Genomic DNA, 20,262 nt, shown 5'->3' on the forward strand with positions numbered 1-20,262 from the left:
GCTTATAGGAAGAACATATTCATAAATCAATGTTCTATCTGGTTCTGCTACATGTTTCCACGGAGAATGCTATTCTCTGTGGACACATTGCTGGTATACATGTGAGCACAACTGCTAAGGTTTTGATGTTGGTGTGCTGTACCATTTTTCCTCCACACATGGCGTTGTGTGTTCCTCCAAAACAATTCAACTTTGGTTTCATTTGTCTAAGAATATTTCGCCAGTAGTGCTGTGGAATATCCAAATGCTCTTTAGTAAACTTCAAAAGTGCAGCAATTCTTTTTAGACAGTCAGGCTTCCTCCATGGTGTTCTCCCATGAACTCCATTCTTGTTTAAACTTTTAGTATGGTGGACGTTTTTCCAACATGTTGTTGGCATGTGCCAGCGATTTCTGTAAGTCTTCAGCTGATAGGGTTCTTTTTTTTACCTTATCGCGCATACTCCGCTACTCTGTACTCTTGCAGTCATCTTAACAGGACAGCCACTTCTTGGAAGAGAAGCAACAGTGCTGAACTTTCTCCATTTATAGGACTGATGAGCAAGACTTTTAGAGACACTTTTGTAACCTTTTTTCCAGCTTCATACAAGTCAACAATTCCTAATCACAGGACTTTGCAACAAGAGACAATTCTAAACTGGTGTGTGGTTTCTAGTGACCAGAGTAGCTTTCAGCCACAAGTCAAGTTAACTCAGGTTTATGTGTATAGCCCTTAATCACAAGAGAGTCTTAAAGTGCTTCACAGGCCCACAGTTGGCAATGATTGACGCCTACCAACTTGTCTCATTGATTGGACTCCATGTTGCCTCACACCTGACTCTGATTGGCTCTTGGAGAATCCGTAGCCTTGAGGCTCACTTACTTTGTCCTCCCTGTCCAGTGAATGTTAACGTGGTATTTGAAATTGAATGTGTAAACATAATTCTTTGTGTAGTATTAGAGTAAGCAGACTGTTTATTCTTGTGATTTAGATGAAGAGCAGGCTACATTTGACAACCAATTTATGCCAAAATTTTACAAATTCCAAAGGGTTCACACACTTTTTCGTCCGATTGTATTATGTTCTCTTGGAAATTTAGAAGAAAATTAAATGCAACTTCATGAACACTATATTGTTTCTAATTTTGACTAGTTTCGAGCAACATACATGGTTGACAAACGTGCTGAAAATGCAGCAGTTTGAAGCTGCAAAGTCGGGCAAAGTGAATAAAAGGGGAAGGGGGGTTATTTTTTCATCATAAATCTTTAACACAGGACATGACTGACCACTGAAAGAAAACATACGTCTCTCATCCAGCAGCACAAATGACTTATTTTTACAGTTCTTACCTCAATCCAATAAATTCCCCTATCAAAAGGTTTCACATCAAGACACAGTGTCCCCCCGTCATACTGCTGGAGATAGAACTCAGGGGAAAGAAAAAGGGCTATGGCCATAAAAGGGCTAAAACACCAAGAGTGGCAAGCAAGCAGTGTGCCACTTGAAACAGAAGAGCAACGTTTGACAAAACAACGAGCCGTGTTGTTAATAATTCAACTCATGTAAGAGTCAGTTTGAAAGAAGCCTTTCTAATATTCATGGGACATGATAGCCAAGACAGGAACCCTGTGCTCTCACTGAGCACATTGTTATTCATACTGCAAAGGACTACAGTGTTTTGTAATTTATAGTTTGACTTTTATGATACTGTCTTTAAATAACTAAGAGATTAAGGGGAAACCTCCACTGGATTTGTACTCAAATGCTTAACCCAAGTAACATTTACATTAGATTACAATGACAACATAACCTTTTAAATGAGTGTGCTTGCTCCAATTGAATTAGCTTAACCATTAAGTTTTAAAAAGCATTTATCAGTATTTTGTTTTTGGAAGAGCATGAAAACGGATTCAGTGGTTCTTGAGGATTACAATATGTTATTTGATTGTTAAGGCAGATTTGAGTCCAATGCTTGGTTGCAACTAGCACAGGCGCTGTTGTCTCAACTCGTTTGCACTGCAGTCACAATAAGAACGACACAACGATGGTTTGGTAGCACGTGTCCTGCGATTGGCGACCAGTTCAGGGTGTAAATTAAGATTTTTCTCTCTCTTCCTTTTTGTGAAAATTTTGTTTTCACACAAAATCAGGAGTTCAGAACATTCACAGACAGATTCTCCAAACCCTTGATTGCAAACCTAAACATAAACGGTGAGTTTAACCAGGCTAGCCAAGGCAGCATAGTTAGCATCTTAGTATCTCTGCATTACTTCGGTCACATTAAAAAAATGCCAGTTAAAGGAACATGCAAAGCTAGAGATTTATTGTAAAATATAATAATAATATAATATATATATAAATATAAAGGTTCTTACAGTCAACAACGTCCTTGAGCAGTGGGTGTAGAAGAACTCTCGGTGACCCATGAAGTAGATTCAGTCTACAGGTTGAAAGTAAAACATATGATGATTTGGTATATTTGGCATTGTTTGTATGACATTGTATAGCAAAGATTTAAGTACAAACACTATGGATTTTGCAGGACACTAACCAGTAGTGTCCTGAAAATGCCATAGTCCATTCCATACTATCAGCTGTTGACAAACAAAATCTCTGTTTGCTATGAAAAGCTAAGATAGGCTCATCACCGTCTGTCCCCTTGAGGTTCCATCTTGTTGGGAAAAAGATCCAAAACTGTGAAGCCTTGCCCCAGGGCCTGTTGTGAACTGTCTGACCTCGTTGACAATGCCACCAGCTCTAACACCAACACGGTGCTGGGTAACCGCAGAGATGTATGGAAGTACAGGATCTGGAGGAGAGGAGAATGTTGTTTTCAGAAAAAGGGAGACTTGCCCAGAATATAAAATGACTTCATCAAGCGACACAGAATTTCAAGGACAAACATCCTTTTTTTTTTTTTTTTTTTTTTTTAACCTGTCCTGTTCAGCTGCTTGCCCATGCAGTATGGTGGATCTGTAAGATCCATATAGACAGAGGTGCACACAAGTGATGCGTAGGCGTGCATGCGCACTGAAAATATTAAATGTGCACCAAATTGTTTGTCACAACACATTTACTGTACATAATCAAGTATTTTGCATTTTCTTTCTTAGGGGGGAGCGCATGGGTTGACGGGGCTCGAGTAGTGTTGTCTTTCGCAAATGACTCGTTCAAACAAACGGACCTTCTGAGTGAGCGTACTGAATGGAATAACTGCATGAAGTGATAGTAGTCAAACATCCAAGATGGACAGGATAACCTGACTGTGGAGGATTTGACATCACACATTTCACATTCACGAGGATGAGGCCCTCTGCTGAATAGAGTTGCAAGTTTTAACCTGGCTATTTTCACGTGCATTCAGAAGAGGACACTTAAGCCTTTTGGTGGGACTCTTTGTAGTCTGAGCCAGGCAATTGTGGTGGTAATTGTTTCCACACTCCGCTTTGCCATTCAAATTGAAAATAATAGACTAACCTACAGCACAGACTCGCACTCATTTACATACAGAGAGGCTCGAATGTGAGATTCACACATTATCCTTCTGATATTGCCCCAGTTGTATTCTTCAAAACTATAAACAAGATTGACTTTTCATAATGCAATACATCTTAGCGGACCTTTAAACCCAACTATAAGTCACCACTGAGCTGTTGTATAAATTTTAATTAAGAAACCATCCATCCATTTCCCATACAGCTTACCCCCACAAGGGTCACGGGTGAGCTACAGCCTATCCCAGTGGACTTTGGGCAAGATGTGGTAAACACCAGCAATTCATATGGCATTAATTAAGAAACATCTACGGTATTGCCACTTTGGTCCTTGCAAATCATTGAAACATTGGGTTAAACAACTTGTTACAAATAGCGAATACAACGGAGGCATTTTGAAACAAACACTGGTTGGCTGACACCATCGAAGAAGTCCAGGCCGTCCAGGTCATCCATTTGTTTGTCAACTCACCGTATTATCTCAAATAGTGCTACTTGCCTCCATTAATCGGAATGTTGTCCACTTGAAACAAATAAGCGCCTCTCATCCCCATTTCACAAATAGACGACTCTGCTAACACTTACTAGTCCCCAGCTCCAGCTGAAGAAAAACAGCCCCCGTTTATGATGCTGACAACACCATGCTTCACTGCAGGTATGGTCTTCTTTTGGTGATGAGGACTGTTGTGTTTGTTCCAAACATACCTTTTGGAGTGATGGCCAAAACATGAACATTTTGTTTCGGTGGACTATAAAACATTTTCTCACATGCTCTTGGGAGATTTCAAGTGTTTTTTGTAAAATGAATGCTTTTCTTTGGAAGATAAAGCTTCCGTCATGCCACCTGATTTGGTAGCGCAGACATATAAAGAAGACAGGAGATTGTTGTCATGTGTACTAAATAACCAGTACTTGCCAGAAATTTCAGCAGCTCCTTCTCTGCTGTCGGACTCTTGGCAGACACCCTAACTAGTTTTCTTCTCTTTTCATGAATTTTCGAGAGACTCCCGGTTCTTGATAATGTCACTGTTGTTCCACTTTCTCCAATTCCTGATAACTGTCTTCACAGTGTTTCATGATACATTTCATGCCTTGGAAATTCTTTTGTGCCCTTGTTCGGACTGATACCTTTGAAGAATGCGATCCCTCTAATGCTGTGGAAATTATTTTCTTACCATGGCTTGTGCTGTAAAATGTGACTACAAAAATGCCAGGAAAAGCCTACCAGAACAGCTAAACTTCATTTGAGCTTAATCAGAGGCGCTTAAAATGGTGGCAGTGTGCTGACTCACATTTGATGAGTTTAAACATGAGTGGTGAATTCTAAACACAGCCACATCCCCACATAAGAGGGTGTGCACACTTGTGCAACTACGTTATCATAAATGTTTATTTTGACTTATCTCTAAAATATTGTATTGTAATATTGTAAATATTTTTTTCAATTGAGTTGTAAAGTTTACAGGTCACATTATTGGTGAAAAAAGTTTTGAAATTGTTTATAATTATCTCTTTTTTTTTTTTAAATCAATCATATGAACTAATTTTCAAATAATCACCAAAGAAAATATATAAACTCTGGGATTAAAGGAGCTGCACGAAATATTGACTGAATCATTAGTAATGGTGTTGTGGTGTATTATTTTTTTCTTACTTTTTATTTATTGATTCATCAGTGAATGATTAAACATGCAACGATTTCCTGCCGGACATAAGAAACAAACAGAAGCGTTACGAAAAAACATTCAGACAATTATCATACGGTGCAGGTCGCCCCCCCAACACGATGTCTGTCAGTCAATATTGACGGAATTCCAAGCAATTTCCTCTCTCAAAATGAAGCCACATCATGACTGAACTTCTCTTGAACCTTTACAAATTACACTGCCATCCCCATTTCACAAAGTGGAAAATTGCAGTCAAAGGACCAGAGTCCAGAGACTGAGGGTAATCCAGATGTGGACATTGTTCCTAAAAAAAATGAAGATGAAAATGTGCAATTTTTTTTTTTTTTATCTTTCTCACTGCTTTGATACGTCCCCACATTGATTCTCTTCAAATTTCTGGCAAAGAGAAAGAAAACAGAAACGGGAGGAGGGGAAAGAGGCCCCGTGGAGCACTTGCTCAGTTTGGATTTAACAGGACAAAATGCTGTAGAAACAGACCATTTTTGAATAGTTATAAATGTGAAAGAGGAAAAATAAATCACAGTAAAATCTCTCAAGCTGAGCCTATGAGGTTGTGCAATTTGAAATGTAAACAAATTGTTCAGAAAAAAAAAACATTCTTCAAAAGTCAACCAAAGTCAAGTTGTTTGTGCTCGGATGGATGGCAGCCCTTGGGCAGCACTGACAGTTAGTTCACAATTCAGCTTTGATGCATTATGTAAGCTTATAATACAGTATACAGTGGGTACGGAAAGTATTCAGACCCCATTAAATCCTTCACTCTTTGTCATATTGCAGCCATTTGCTAAAATCATTTAAGTTCATTTTTTTCCTCATTAATGTACACACTACACCCCATATTGACAGAAAGAAAATTTAATTGTTGAAATTTTTGCAGATTTATGAAAAAGAAAAACTGATATATCACATACCAATAAGTATTCAGACCCTTTGCTCAGTATTTAGTAGAAGCACCCTTCTGAGCTAATACAGCCATGAGTCTTTTTGGGAATGATGCAATACATTTTTCACACCTGGATTTGGGGATCTTTTGCCATTCCTCCTTGCAGATCTTCTCCAGTTCTGTCAGGTTGGATGGTGAGTGTTGGTGGACAGCCATTTTAAGGTCTCTCCAGAGATGCTCAATTGGGTTTAAGTCAGGGCTTTGGCTGGTCCATTCTAGAACAGTCACGGAGTTGTTCTGAAGCTACCTCCTTTGTTATTTTAGCTGGGTGCTTAGGGTCATTGTCTTGTTGGAAGGTGAACCTTCGGCCCAGTCTGAGGTCCTGAGCATTCTGGAGAAGGTTTTCGTACAGGATATCCCTGTACTTGGCCGCATTCATCTTTCCTTCGATTGCAACCAGTCGTCCTGTCCCTCCAGCTGAAAAACACCCCACAGCATGATGCTGCCACCACCATGCTTCACTGTTGGGACTGTATTGGACAGGTAATGAGCAGTGCCTGGTTTTCTCCACACATACCGCTTAGAATTAAGGCCAAAAAGTTCTACCTTGGTCAATTCTGTCTCTGAGCTCTTCAGGCAGTTCCTTTGACCTCATGATTCTCATTTGCTGTGACATGCACTGTGAGCTGTAAGGTCTTATTTAGACAGGTGTGTGGCTTTCCTAATCAAGTCCAATCAGTATAATCAAAGACAGCTGGACTCCAATGAAGGTGTAGAACCATCTCAAGGATGATCTGAAGAAATGGACAGCACCCGAGTTAAATATACGAGTGTCACAGCAAAGGGTTTGAAGACTTATGGCTGTGTGATATTTCAGTTTTTCTTTTCTAATAAATCTGCAAAAATTTAAACAATTCTGTTTTTCTTCTGTCAATATGGGGTGCTCTGTGTATATTAATGAGGAAAAACATTTACTTAAATGATTTTAGCAAATGGCTGTAATATGACAAAGAGTGAAAAATTTAAGGGGGTCTGAATACTTTCCGTACCCACAGTATCTGCAAACTCCCACTTCACTGTTGACTTCCACATGACTATGCCCTGAGATTTTGCTCTTAAAAGATAAAAGGTTCTATGAAAATATGCACGGATGTTCACTCGAGAGGATTCTCGGCCGTATGGCGTTCATACTAGTTTTGGCAGGCATTACCAACAAATAGAGAGTGAAAGAAATTTTATTGCCACAAAATCAGCAGGTTACATTACACATCCTCTCAGTTTGAAATTATTTGGCTGTCACTGGATTTGGCGGGATGACATACTGTAGTTGCACGGACAGTAAGAGAAATTCTATGGCTGTCAGTAAATTTGGAGAGATGAGATGGTTGTGAGGATGAGGGATGGGAGAAATAACAGACGCTTCCTTTAAACATCCATCCATCCATTTACCAAACCGCTTTTCCTCACTAGGGTCGCGGTTGTGCTGCGCCTATCTCAGCAGACTTTGGGCGAGAGGCGGTACACCGTGAACTGGTCGCCAGCCAATCGCAGGACATTCCTTTAAACAAACTATGTGAATTCACCACAGCGGGGACAAGTCAGCCTGGACAAAGACACAACCAGACACACACTAAGAATTTTAAAAGTGACCTGATTAAACTATGAAAATTTTGGACTTCTTTTGTTGAGACAAATGTTTTGGGGTTTTTTTCCCCCGTGAGGAGAAGCTCTCTTTTGCCGAGAGTTTCGGCAGAAACAGCTGATCGGGCGAGAAAACTTAAAAAATTAAGTTCCCCAACCCGACCAAGTTCGCTCTCTGCCCACCTGCCGCTGGTAAAGAATGGTTTCCCAAGTGTGTGGGAGCATGTATTCCCCCTCGTCCCTGTTGATGGTATTGTCTCCACGCCTCCTTATCTCTATGGCCTACTTTATCCTTCTGTGGAATTTATTGGTTTCTGATGTGATGACTTTCGATTTTCACTATCCAAGATGTGGTGGTCCCTTCTGCCTTTCAGCTGAACACAACAGACAGCACTGGCAACATATAGTTCACACACGAAGAGGAAACCAACCGGACCAGATAATTCCTGGGCTTGAGCATACACCGCAATCAAGACAGTAGCATCCAAATCACAGTTTACAGAAAACCCTCACATATTGACCAGTACATCCTTTGGCCATTAGAACACCCCACAGCACACAGAATCTCCGTACTTAGAAAACTTTCCAACCAGACCAGCTTCATAATCGGATAATAAAGACAGACAGGAGAAAGAAAAACTTATACAACACGGTCTTACACACTGCCAATATCCTAGATGGGCATAAACAAAGGAAAGCAACAAGTTAGGTAAACTGAACAGAAGAAAACGGAAAGAAAAGCGAAACACAAACAAGAAACCAACACCAAAATAAATAGCAACACAGAGGAATAACAGAACCCATATACATACAACGCATCATGAGAAAACAAAATAACACAGTAGTAAAACCATACCATACACTCCCAAAAGAACTCGTACACCCCAGACACAATAAGATCAGATAGATGACATCATCAATGAAATTCCAAGCAAATTATGCAATAAAACGTATATTGAGGAAACCGCACAAACTTTCACTGCTCGGGTGAAAAAAAACTGAGCACCAGAATGAATGTGAGAAGGAAACAGCAGGAAGATTCACCAGGACACAAAAAACAATGCAAAGGCTTCCTGACCCGATCCGCTGTTTTTATAGACAAGTCACACTAGGAAGCTGTGACAGCTCTGACGAAGACTTACGTGACAGCCAAAACTGTCAGTGATGTAATTTCACCCTTAAATAAATATTTTTAATTTAACAATATTTTGACTAACTCCTCACAGCAAACTATTTGAGCTTCCACTTGACTGTAGGTATCAGCCTCTTCCACAGAGGTTCAATAACATTTATTTTGCTCTTATGTCATTCTCATGAGTTTTTGTGTGTAGTTGGTCCTTATCTTGTTGACGGACACATGACCCGTGGCTGGGACCAAATTTTATGACACTGAATGCCCTGACCGTCTTGCGATTTCCATAGATTTGCGATAGTCCATTGGTATATAAAATGCTTATAATTCTCTTTGTTTTTAATGTAATTCTTCTTTTTGATCACTATTCATGATGTTTCTTAATACATTAGCCCTATTACTACTGGGAACTATGACAATATTGAATCACATACAAATTCAGGTCTTTTTTGTAATCCCCACCAACATCTACAGATGTGTAAAAGGGAAAAAGTGAACTATTAAAACCATCCTATGTTGGAAACCATTTATAATTTTTTTTTTTTGCCTTTATAAAGGACAATAACCTTTTCAAGATTGGTCCTTGCAGAGAGCTAAACATAATAATATATCTGGAGTTTGACCATTGACCTCAGCTGCATCAGCTATTATGGTTCATATGTCATTCAAAATCAATTGCTCTCAATACTACGTGAAGGTCTGGAGAAGGTTCGCTGAGAATTGTGACTGGTTGGGCACCAACAGGAAACAAAGCAGAGCAAAATCTTCAATCTTGCATTCAAAGCTAAAAGATTTCCGTGGTGTCCCAATACTTTTATCCACTGTTAACCAAGTCGTATTTCAGTGTCATGTATTATTTTGAACTTTAATTACTCACAGTGCTTAAGTTCTGCTTATACTTGTAGGACTGTTTAACAAGCATGGTTTTATACCAGAGAATATTATTCATACCACTTTTCTTTTCTTGATAAACCAATAAGTACTGTATATTTATCATAACGAAATAAGAAATAGCTTATCACCAGACAAACAAACAAAATAAATAAATGGGCATCTACAAACCTAAAAAAAATAGTGTCAAAATGCGCTCTAGCGATAATGATTGCTTTCTTTGAGTAAGAACAATGAATGTTGCCTGTCTCCCTAAGATGAGCAATGGATAAAGAAAGGGGAGGGGAGTTGATGTCGTGCAGACAACAGAGAGTGGGAAAAAAGAACAGACGGAGGACAAGGAAAAGCTGATCTATCAGCCAAAGATAAGATGACTACAGCAATTACTGAATTCACAGCCCAATTATATGAAATTCCTCAGAGGAAAGAGGTTGACAATGATGCAATTTATATCCAGCAAGGACAGAGAGCTTTAAATGCTTAACAAAAAATCATTTATGCCGAAAGTAAAAAAGTGATGGTATCGAGTTATGTGGATTTTATAAATCATGAATTCATAGAGATACATATGCAGTGGTGTGAAAAAGTGTTTGCCCCCTTCCTGAATTTATTTTCATTTTTATTTTTTTTGCATGTTTGTCACACTTAAATCATCATTCCCATCATCAAACAAATTTAGATATTAGTCAAGTAAATACAAAATGGAGTTTTTAAATGTGTTTTTTTATTATTATGGGAGGAAAAAAAATCCAAACCTACATGGCCCTTTGTGAAAAAGTGAATGCCCCCCAAACCTAATAACTGGTTGGGCCACCCTTAGCAGCAACAACTGCAATCAAGAGTTTGCGATAACTTGCAATGAGTCCCTTCCAGCGCTGTGGAGGAATTTAGCCCAGTCATCTTTGCATAATTGTTGTAATTCAGCCACATTGGAAGGATTTTGAGCATGAACCGCCTTTTTAAGGTCATGCCACAGCATCTCAATAGGATTTAGGTAAGGACTTTGACTAGGCCACTCCAAAGTTTTCATTTTGTTTTTCTTCAGCCATCCAGAGGTGGACTTGGTGGTGTGTTTTGGATCATTGTCCTGCTGCATATCCAAAGTTTGTTTCACCTTGAGGGCACAAACAGGAAATTCTCCTTCAGGATTTTTTAGTAGACAGTGGAATTCATGGTTCCATTTATCACAGCAAGTCTTCCAGGTCCTGAAGCAGGAAAACAGCCCCAGACCATCCCACTACCACCACCATATTTTACTGTTAGTATGATGTTCTTTTTCTGAAATACGGTGTTACTTTTACACAAGATGTAAAAGGACACACACCTTTCAAAAGGTTCAACTTTTGTCTCGTCAGACCACTCGTCAGAGTATGTTCCCAAAAGTCATCAAGATGTCTTCTGGCAAAATTGAGACGAGCCTTAACGTTCTTTTTGCTCAGCTGTGGTTTTCGTCTTGGAACTCTGCCATGCAGGGCATTTTTGCCCAGTCTCTTTCTTATGGTGGAGTCATGAACACTGAAATTGCTGTTCACCAACGTTCTGCAAGGAGGAATGGCAGAGAATCCCCAAATCCAGGTGTGAAAAACATGATGCATCATTCATAAAAATACTCATGGCTGTATTAGCTGAAAAGGGTGCTTCTACTAAATACTGAGCAAAGGGTCTGAATACTTATGGCTGTGTGATATTTCAGTTTTTCTTTTTTGATAAATCTGCAAAAATGTCAACAATTCCATTTTTTTCTGTCAATATGGGGTGCTGTGTGTATATTAATGTGGAAAAAAATTAACTTAAGTGATTTTAGCAAATGGCTGCAATATAAAAAAAAAGAGTGAACATTTTAAGGGGGTCTGAATACTTTCCGTACCCACTGTACATTTACGAAAAACAATTTAAGTGCTGAGAATATGTTGGTCAAACGATAAGGAATAAATATGGCACAGCTAAAACACTTTTGTAGTTGGTAAAATTCATGAAATTAGCATTGGAAACGACGGAAAATGTCTGAGACATAGGCCAATTTGAGGTACGTCAAAAGCAACCACGCCAGCGGCAGTGTGTGCGCAAATCGATTCATTTACATTACATTTGCATATGCAGGATCACAGAAAAAAATATATAAATCAGATTATCGTAGAGTTTAGAACACTGAAGCCTTGGAAAAACTACAAAAGCTTAGTGGTCCAATTTATTTCCTGTTTGTATTGCACACACACACACAAAGCACTTGAGAAGTGTCCTTTACATTGTTATTAAGAACATTGGCAAATTCATAGTTTGAGTTATTATTGTTATTATTGTTTTTATAAATCACTGTAGTTTCCGTACATTGTGCACCTTGGGTAAAAGATGTGTTTGACGTGTTTTCAAAAGCTAATCTGCACTATTTCTGCGTACCCATAGTCTGAGGAGGAGCTTCTAAATTTCTTTGTAGAGTACGAACAAAATCATGTACGAACATATTAACAGATTTGTGTGTCAAACGCATCTGTGCATGCGCATGGTTCGTGAATGAGGCCCACTGAGCTGGACTCGTATGTAAAATTTCAACCTAATCATACTATCATATTGAGCAGTGTTTTAAACTGTGTTTTAGGCATTTTACCATTTGTGGTGGCCTCATTCGGTTGGTCTCAAAATACTTTGGGGGACATGTTAAAGCACGTGTTCTGTCGGTATCCTCAAAGTTTCATGATTGGACGAATAGTAAGTGAGTGATTGCATGGGCAATTAGCTGATTAACCCTGGGCCTGCAAATACCTTTTGATTGACAGCAACCATGCTTTTCAGCTGATTTTGCACAAATTTTATTGACGTGTATACCAGTCTCCCAAGGCTGTGTGTTGAGCTCCATAATGTGGTTTTGAAAATACAACAAGGAAATGACAAGTCTATATTACATATTGACCAACTTAGATCAAATTCACCATGGCTTAGAGTCTACTGTCTAAAAGCCAAAGGCTGAATTGGGGAGGTAAATGCTTTTGTATTTGTGGGGCCCCATATGGATTGGGCAAAAAATGATGGGACTTGCCAAGAGATGCCTTCTGAATATATTCATAACATCTCAGAATGATTGGATGAATGTTCAATGAGGTATTGCCAATAAGACCACAAGTTACTGTGAAACTGACCCTCCAAAGCAAGCAAGTAAAAAGTTCACCACTGGAAATGGGGCTTGTTAGGTGAAAAAAATTCAGTAGTAGTAGTGGGCAGTTTTCACTGTTAGATCAAAAAGCTAGTAATCAGCAAATGAACTAACTGTATAACTAAACGGAGAAGTAAACAGAATTCAGATGAACATAGCCACAGCCAACAAAGATGGATGATGGCTCTAAAACTGACTTGGAGAAACAAATGATTCTGGAAACTGGCTGAAGGTCAAGAGGGAATGGGTCTAGTCTGAAGTAGAGAGGAGTAAACAAGAAAACCCAACGCAATACAGATTAGAATATTTGCTTGAGGCTACCAAACTTCTAGTTACCATCACTGATGCAGGCTCCCATTACACACGTTTGCACTTCCTCTGGTGTACCCAGTGCCACACATGATGCCAATAAAAACAAAATAATAATAAATAAAACATATCCTACATAATGAAACATCTAGGGTTTAGCCGACCACAGATTACAGTTCTCGCTCGGTAAAGTCTTGGTTTTTCACCCAGGTTTTTGTCCCCTGACATTTAGTTGTTCTGAAATGCCTCACAGTCAGTCCGCAGGCTGTGTGTGTGTGTGTGTGTGTGTGTGTGCGCAGTGGGAATGCAAGTGGAGCACAACAATCTGTAGTGTATAAGAGGATAAGAGGAACACTGGAAATGTCTACGCTCAAAATGTTGAAATTGAAGTGATAATTCAATCAATAGCAACCAAGTCCAGTGGAAGTCTGAAGTCGAATGCTTACGAAGTCAAACCATTCTGAATTTGACCAAAATCCATCATACTGAGAGCTGGTCCAAATATTTTTTATTCTTAAGTAACTAAACATGTTTAACAAAATCCATCCATCCATTTTCTGAGCCGCTTCTCCTCACTGGGGTCGCGGGCGTGCTGGAGCCTATCCCAGCTATCATCGGGCAGGAGGCGGGGTACACCCTGAACTGGTTGCCAGCCAATTGCAGGGCACATACAAACAAACAACCATTCGCTCTCACATTCACACCTACGGGCAATTTAGAGTTGTCAATTAACCTACCATGCATGTTTTTGGGATGTGGGAGGAAACCGGAGCGCCCAGAGAAAACCCACGCAGGCACGGGGAGAACATAAAAACTCCACACAGGCGGGGCCGGGGATTGAAACCCGGTCCTCAGAACTGTGAGGCAGACGCACTAACCAGTCATCCACCGTGCTGCCTGTTTAACAAAATATTAGACACAGTTCTCATTATGACATTACAATTCTACACCACTGCAGACTACTTTGTACAACCAAAATAATTAAAATATTGTTCAATGATAACATTTCAAGCAAAATATATACTGTATATAGAAAGGGATATAGTGACTATAACGTGTGTGTAAGATTCAAATGAAAACAAATAAATACCCTAAACGTCAATCCCACTAGATTCTTCGGCAAACAGCCATGACACCAGAACTGAGCTTTTAATATAGCTTACCAACAAGATTTCCAAAACACTTCCTGCACCTGCCGATGTCATTACATGTTGCTTTCATACTCATTTCAGCAACAGTATACTTGCAAGGAAGACAAACGCTTCCTTTCCCAGAATGATGCCATCATAGTTGCCTCTGTATCTGACAGACAAAGAATACAAACAGCGAAACACCTTCACACATCTCTCACCAACTTCAACTTTTACAGAAGGCCATGTTGGCCACATGACTCTTCTGACTTCCATTCAATTCCCAGTGAATGGCTGTGTGGTGCGGGTTGTGCCACGCCAATGTGTAAGGCTGTTAAGCAGCAGCTGCTCCGCTAGATGTTTTGTCCCTTTGGAGGTGAAATATTGATCAGTTCTCCAGCAGGCCTCACAGACTTCTCCCCTACCGTCCCCTTGTATAATTGAAGTGTATAGCTCTCTCTGTCTCTGTGGCATGCCAGTTGGGAGCAGGAATTAAGCACAGAGGTACCCGGAAAGCCTCTCTGTGCTGCCATAGAGGCTCCTTTGTCCATCAATCATAAGGCTTTTTCATACGGAGGGTTTCGTGGGCTCGCTACATTTACTGAAGGGAGTGTCATACCTTGTGAAAGAACACTGCGAACAGCAGAAACGAGAAAACAACACTCGATACGGGTTCACTGCTGGTCATTTATCGGTGCACTTAGCAGTTGAAAGCATGACTCCTCTAGGTCGTTTTGGGCTAATGAGCTTTCATACCAGATGGCAAGTCAACTGGGCGCTTTTATACGGCTGGTGCTGTTTCTAAATTGTAATCCCAGAAAAGCGAGGATTTGGCTGCAGTCCACCACATCTATTAAACTTTCTTTGCCAACACTTATAAACAATTCATAACGGATTTTCTTCAAACTTTCAAGGAGTTCTGACGCAGGGGACCTTTTGCACTGATGTCTAATCCTATCATTCTCATTAAATTGAATAGTTAACAATGACATACTGTAACTACTGTCATGTGTAATGTATCTTGCAACATTTTCTAACCAATTGCGATGCAACAATGTAAATATTGAGCACTTTGCGAGGAAGGAGCTTTAGACTGTTGATCAATTGGACCAAAACAAAATCTCCCAAAAACATGGGAAAATGTGTTAGTCAACCAAGACTGAACATTTTAGCAAAAATTCCAAAATGTTTGGCGCAAACAAGACAGCTTACCACTAAAAGAGCACCATACCGAAAGTGAAACATGGTGGTGGCAGCAAAGTATTTTGGGGCTATTTTTCTTTGGCTGGAACTGCTGCATTAGACAAGGTATCAGTGTTAGCACAAAACCATCAGGCTCCTGCTAGAAAGCAACTAAAAAAGTCACAAAAAGCCCACTAGAACAGCTGAAATTAATTTGGGGTTAACCAGAGGCACGTTAAACAGTGGGTAGGTGTGTGATGACTCTCATTTAACATGAGTTTGAATGTTATTGGTTAAATTCTAAACAGTCATATCCTAGTCATAAGAGGATATTAACATTACTGCAACCACATTATTTCAGTTTATTTTTACTTCCCATTTCGAAAAGAGGAAAAAAATGCAATTGAGCTGTAAAAGTGAAAATACAGTTAATGATTTATCTTGGCCTCCTTTTCTTAATATTAAAAAAAGCATTTGAACATTTTCTAAATCTTTTAAACAAGTCATCAAACCAACCTGGTTAATGTACGTAGATCAGCAACAGGTCGAAGTATCTTAATCTTGACTGCCACATTATATTGGTAACAAAATTTAATTAAATTAAAATAAATTAAAAAACCTAAACTTTTTTTTGTTTTTGTTTTTAGCATAATCAATGTGGTGTGGCAGGAATAATTTGTTAGTTTGGATTTTATAGTATAATTAGGCTGGCGGTGACATTGGGCCTCATTCACTAACCGTATGTATGCATAGATTTGTGCTTAAATCGTGCGGATCCACGTTTGACGCACAAACCTGTGATTTATCAACATGTTCGTACTTGTTTTTGTTCGTACTCTGCGAATAAATTTAGAACATCCTCATACCATGCGCACAAATAACGCAAGATCATTTTGTCAGGGTAGGGTTTTCGTGGTGGTGGAAGGCAAGCCAAAACATGGAGCACCCAAGTGCAGGTAAGCATTTTCCTCATTCATCAACTCCTTGAAGTATTCTTTCCATCTAGCTAGCACACTGCTGGCACCAGTCAACATATTTCCATCTCTATCCTTAATCACCCTAACCTGCTGCACATCCTTCCCATCTCTATCCCTCTGTCTGCCCAGCCTGTATAGATCCTTTTCTCCTTCTTTAGTGTCCAACCTGCCATGCATGTCATCCATCATATGCCTCTTGTTTGGCCTTTGCCACCTCTACCTTTGCCCTGTGTTGCATATCAATGTATTCCTTTCGCCTCTCCTCGGTCCTCTCAGTGTCCCACTTCTTCTTAGCTAACCTTTTTCCTTGTATGATTTCCTGTACTGTGAGGTTCCACCACCAAGTCTCCTTCTCTCCTTTCCTGCCAGAAGATACTAACAAAAAGCTAACGAAACAAAGTCCCAAAATCAATAATCAAAGTAACAAAGAAACACTGGAGTAAACCCAAAACAGGAACAGGAAACAAGACATTAATGGTGACATGACTTACTGAAACAACAAATGACATGGACAAACGACATTCGACAATGAACCAACAAGTACTGAAAGAAACCAGGGAACTAAATAAACAAATTGACGAGGCAACGAGGAACACCTGGACAAGACACAAGTGTCTGGAGGGAGCTGATTGGTTGACACAAGCTAGAGGGTTGACGAGAACAGGTGGACACAATAACTAAATGAGCATACAAGATATGAACAACATGGGAGCACAGGAAAACATGAAACAGAACTAAATATCTAAACTAAAACACAGACCATGACATATTTTTCCAAAAATACGTCAAACACGCATCTTTTACCCAAGATGCACTATACATTGGAACTCGTCATTCATAGAGCTCAGAGACAGAATTGTGGCAAGGCACAGATCTGGCCAAGGTTACAAAAAAAGATTCTGCTGCACCTAAGGTTCCTAAGAACACAGTAGCCTCCTCAATCCTTAAATGGAAGACTTTTGGGACGGCCAGAACCCTTCCTACAAGAAAAAACACCTGAAGGACTCCAAGATGGTGAGAAATAAGATTCTCTGGTCTGATGAGACCCAGATAGAACTTTTTGGCGATAATTCTAAGCGGTATGTGTGGATCAAACCAGGCACTGCTCATTACCTCTCCAATACAGTTTCAACAGTGAAGCATGGTAGTAGCAGCATCATGCTGTGGGGGTGTTTTTCAGCTCGATTGCAACCAGTCGTCCTGGTTGAATTCGAAGGAAAGATGAATGCGGCCAAGTACAGGGATATCCTGGACGAAAATCTTCTCCAGAGTGCTCAGGACGTCAGACTGAGTCGAAAGTTCGCCTTCCAACAAGACAGTGACACTAAGCACACAGCTAAAATAACAAAGGAGTTGCTTCAGAACAACTCCATGACTGTTTTTGAACGGCCCAGCCAGAGGCCTGACTTAAACCCAATTGAGCATCTCTGGAGAGACCTGAAAAAGGCTGTCCACCAAATGTTCACCATCCAACCTGACAGAACTGGAGAGGATCTGCAAGGAGGAAGGGCATAGGATCCCCAAATCCAGGTGTGAAAACTTGTTGCATCATTCCCAAAAAGAGCTCAATTAGCTCAAAAGGGTGATTCTACTAAATACTGAGCATAGGGTCTGAATACTTATGGCTGTGGGATATTTCAGTTTTTCTTTTTTAATAAATCTGCAAAAATGTCAATTCAATTTTTTCTATACATTAATGAGGAAAAAAATTAACAAATGATGTTAGCAAATGGCTGCAATATAACAAAGAATGAAAAATTTAAGGGGGTCTGAATACTTTCCGTACCCACTGTATGTATTCCTTACTAGTTGTATATAAAGTATGCAGTATTTGCTCATTGTCAGCTAAAATTGTTTTTGTATGGTTGTTTTGTGCGACATTCTGTAATTTAACTCCAAAATTAATTATAAATGATTAAAAATTACAATGATATGTTGTCAGATTGTGTGTTTAGCAAGCTTTCTGATGATACCAACCTTTTGAATATCAAAAAAGATGAAGAAAGTTCTCAAAGTTTTGGATCAGTCACCTCCACGCATTGGCTGACATACGTCAGACGGACGCCCTTTGAAAGGAAATAGGGGCCCTGTTTATGCAGATAGGACGCTGCTGACATGATCCCATCATTTAGTCAGAATTCTGATTCATTAACATATGCACATGGGTGCAAAGAAAATTGCCCGCAGCGCACGTGTCATGAATCTGACGGTAACTTTGTGTATGTCCTCAAATTGTGCGCAGTGAGAACATTTCTACGTATTTATCAGAATCTGAATGCTCTTCATTTGCCAAATATGTCAAAAACATGGAGCCGCTCTAGTGCAATAACAAACAGCCAAGGTGATTTTGCATCTTCTTGTCTTAGTTCTGGCAGGGTCCAAGTCCTCAAGGGTGGATTTTGTCAGTCCCGATGGTCTGTTGCAGTCAGAATTTGTCCTTTTTTGTGGCAGCACCAAACCAGACTGTGATGGATGAACACAGAAGTGATTCGATGACTGTCGTGCAGAACTACCTCAACAGCTCCTGTGGCAAGTTGTGCTTCCTCAGAAGCCGCAGTAAGTACATTTTCTGCTGGGTCTTTTTGAGGATGTAATTGATGTTGGTCTCCCTCTTCAGGTCCTGAGAGACTGTAATTCCCAGGAACTTGAGGTTTCGATGGTTGACACAGGGCAGTTGGACAGCATGAGGGGCAACTGTGGCAAAGGATGCTTCCTGAAGTTTACGATAATATATAGTCTTGAGCGCGTTCAGCTCCAGGTTGTGGCAACCTCACCAAAGCTCCAGCCACTCCACTTCCTGTCGATATGCAGACTCGGCACCATCTTTGATGAGGCTGATGACTGTGGTGTCGTCTGCAAACTTCAAGAGTTTGACAGCCCGGTGTGTGGAGGTTCAGTCGTTCATGAGAGCGAGAAGAGCAGCGGAGAGCGGACACATCCTTGGGGCGCCCCGGTGCTGATGGTGTGTGTGGATGAGGTGGTGTACCCCAGCCTCACCTGCTGTGTCCTCCCCGTCAGGAAGCTGTCAATTAACTGGCAGATGGCAGGCGAGACGCTGAGCTGGAGAAGCTTGGAGGAGAGGAGTTCGGAGATGATGGTGTTGAACGCAGAGCTGAAGTCCATGAACAGGACCCTCGCGTAGGTCCCCACGCCGTCGAGGTGCTCTCGGATGAAGCGCAGTCCCATGTTGACTGCGTCAGACCTGTTTTGTCTGTACGAAAACTGCAGGGGTTCCAACTCGATGCGTTCAAAGGATTTCATGACCACAGATGTCAGGGCGACAGGCCTGTAGTCATTTAGACCCGGGATTGCAGGTTTAGGGCGGCTGTGGATCAGTAGGTAGAGCGGGTCGTCCAGTGACCGAAGGGTAGCTGGTACGAATCCCGGTTCCAATTGTCTGCATGTCGAAGTGTCCTTGGGGAAGACACTGAATCCTAATTTGCTCCCAGTGGGCCTGGCAGCGCCTTGCTTGGCAGCAGTCACCCATTGTTGTATGAATGTGTGTGTGAATGTGCGGCTTCGTAAAGCCCTTTGGGCACTGTGATAGTGTAGATAAAGCGCTATATAAGTACAGTCCATTTACCATTTCTTGGGGACTGGGAAAGATGGTGGAGCGTTTGAAACAGGATGGTACTTCACACAGTTCCGGAAATTTATTGCAGATCTGTGTGAAGACTGGAGCGAGCTGGTCCGCGCAGACTTTGAGGCAGGATGGGGACAACTTTTGAAAGCAATATTCCAAAAATTGTAAATGACATTCGACAAAGGATGACCAAAATAATGCAACTTTTCCACTGCACAAAATCAA

At 40.5% G+C, this 20,262-nt stretch overlaps 1 protein-coding gene across 5 annotated transcripts in view; it reads right to left on the bottom strand.

Annotated features, from left to right (window-relative positions):
• Positions 1 to 20,262, bottom strand: part of nphp4 (nephronophthisis 4) — a 174,769-nt gene that overhangs the window by 138,749 nt on the left and 15,758 nt on the right. For all 5 annotated transcript variants that reach the window (XR_009787986.1, XM_061769312.1, XM_061769313.1 and 2 more), the window contains exons 4-5: positions 2,628 to 2,788; positions 2,355 to 2,419 (exon numbers count right to left, since the gene is read on the bottom strand). Coding sequence is in view for 4 of the 5 variants with exons in the window: in XM_061769312.1 (XP_061625296.1) it covers positions 2,355 to 2,419; positions 2,628 to 2,788 (226 nt within the window). In the remaining variant the exon portion in view is untranslated. The remainder of the gene's footprint in view (positions 1 to 2,354; positions 2,420 to 2,627; positions 2,789 to 20,262) is intronic.

Source organism: Phyllopteryx taeniolatus, chromosome 1 (genome assembly GCF_024500385.1).
Source record: "Phyllopteryx taeniolatus isolate TA_2022b chromosome 1, UOR_Ptae_1.2, whole genome shotgun sequence".
NCBI lineage: Eukaryota > Metazoa > Chordata > Actinopteri > Syngnathiformes > Syngnathidae > Phyllopteryx > Phyllopteryx taeniolatus.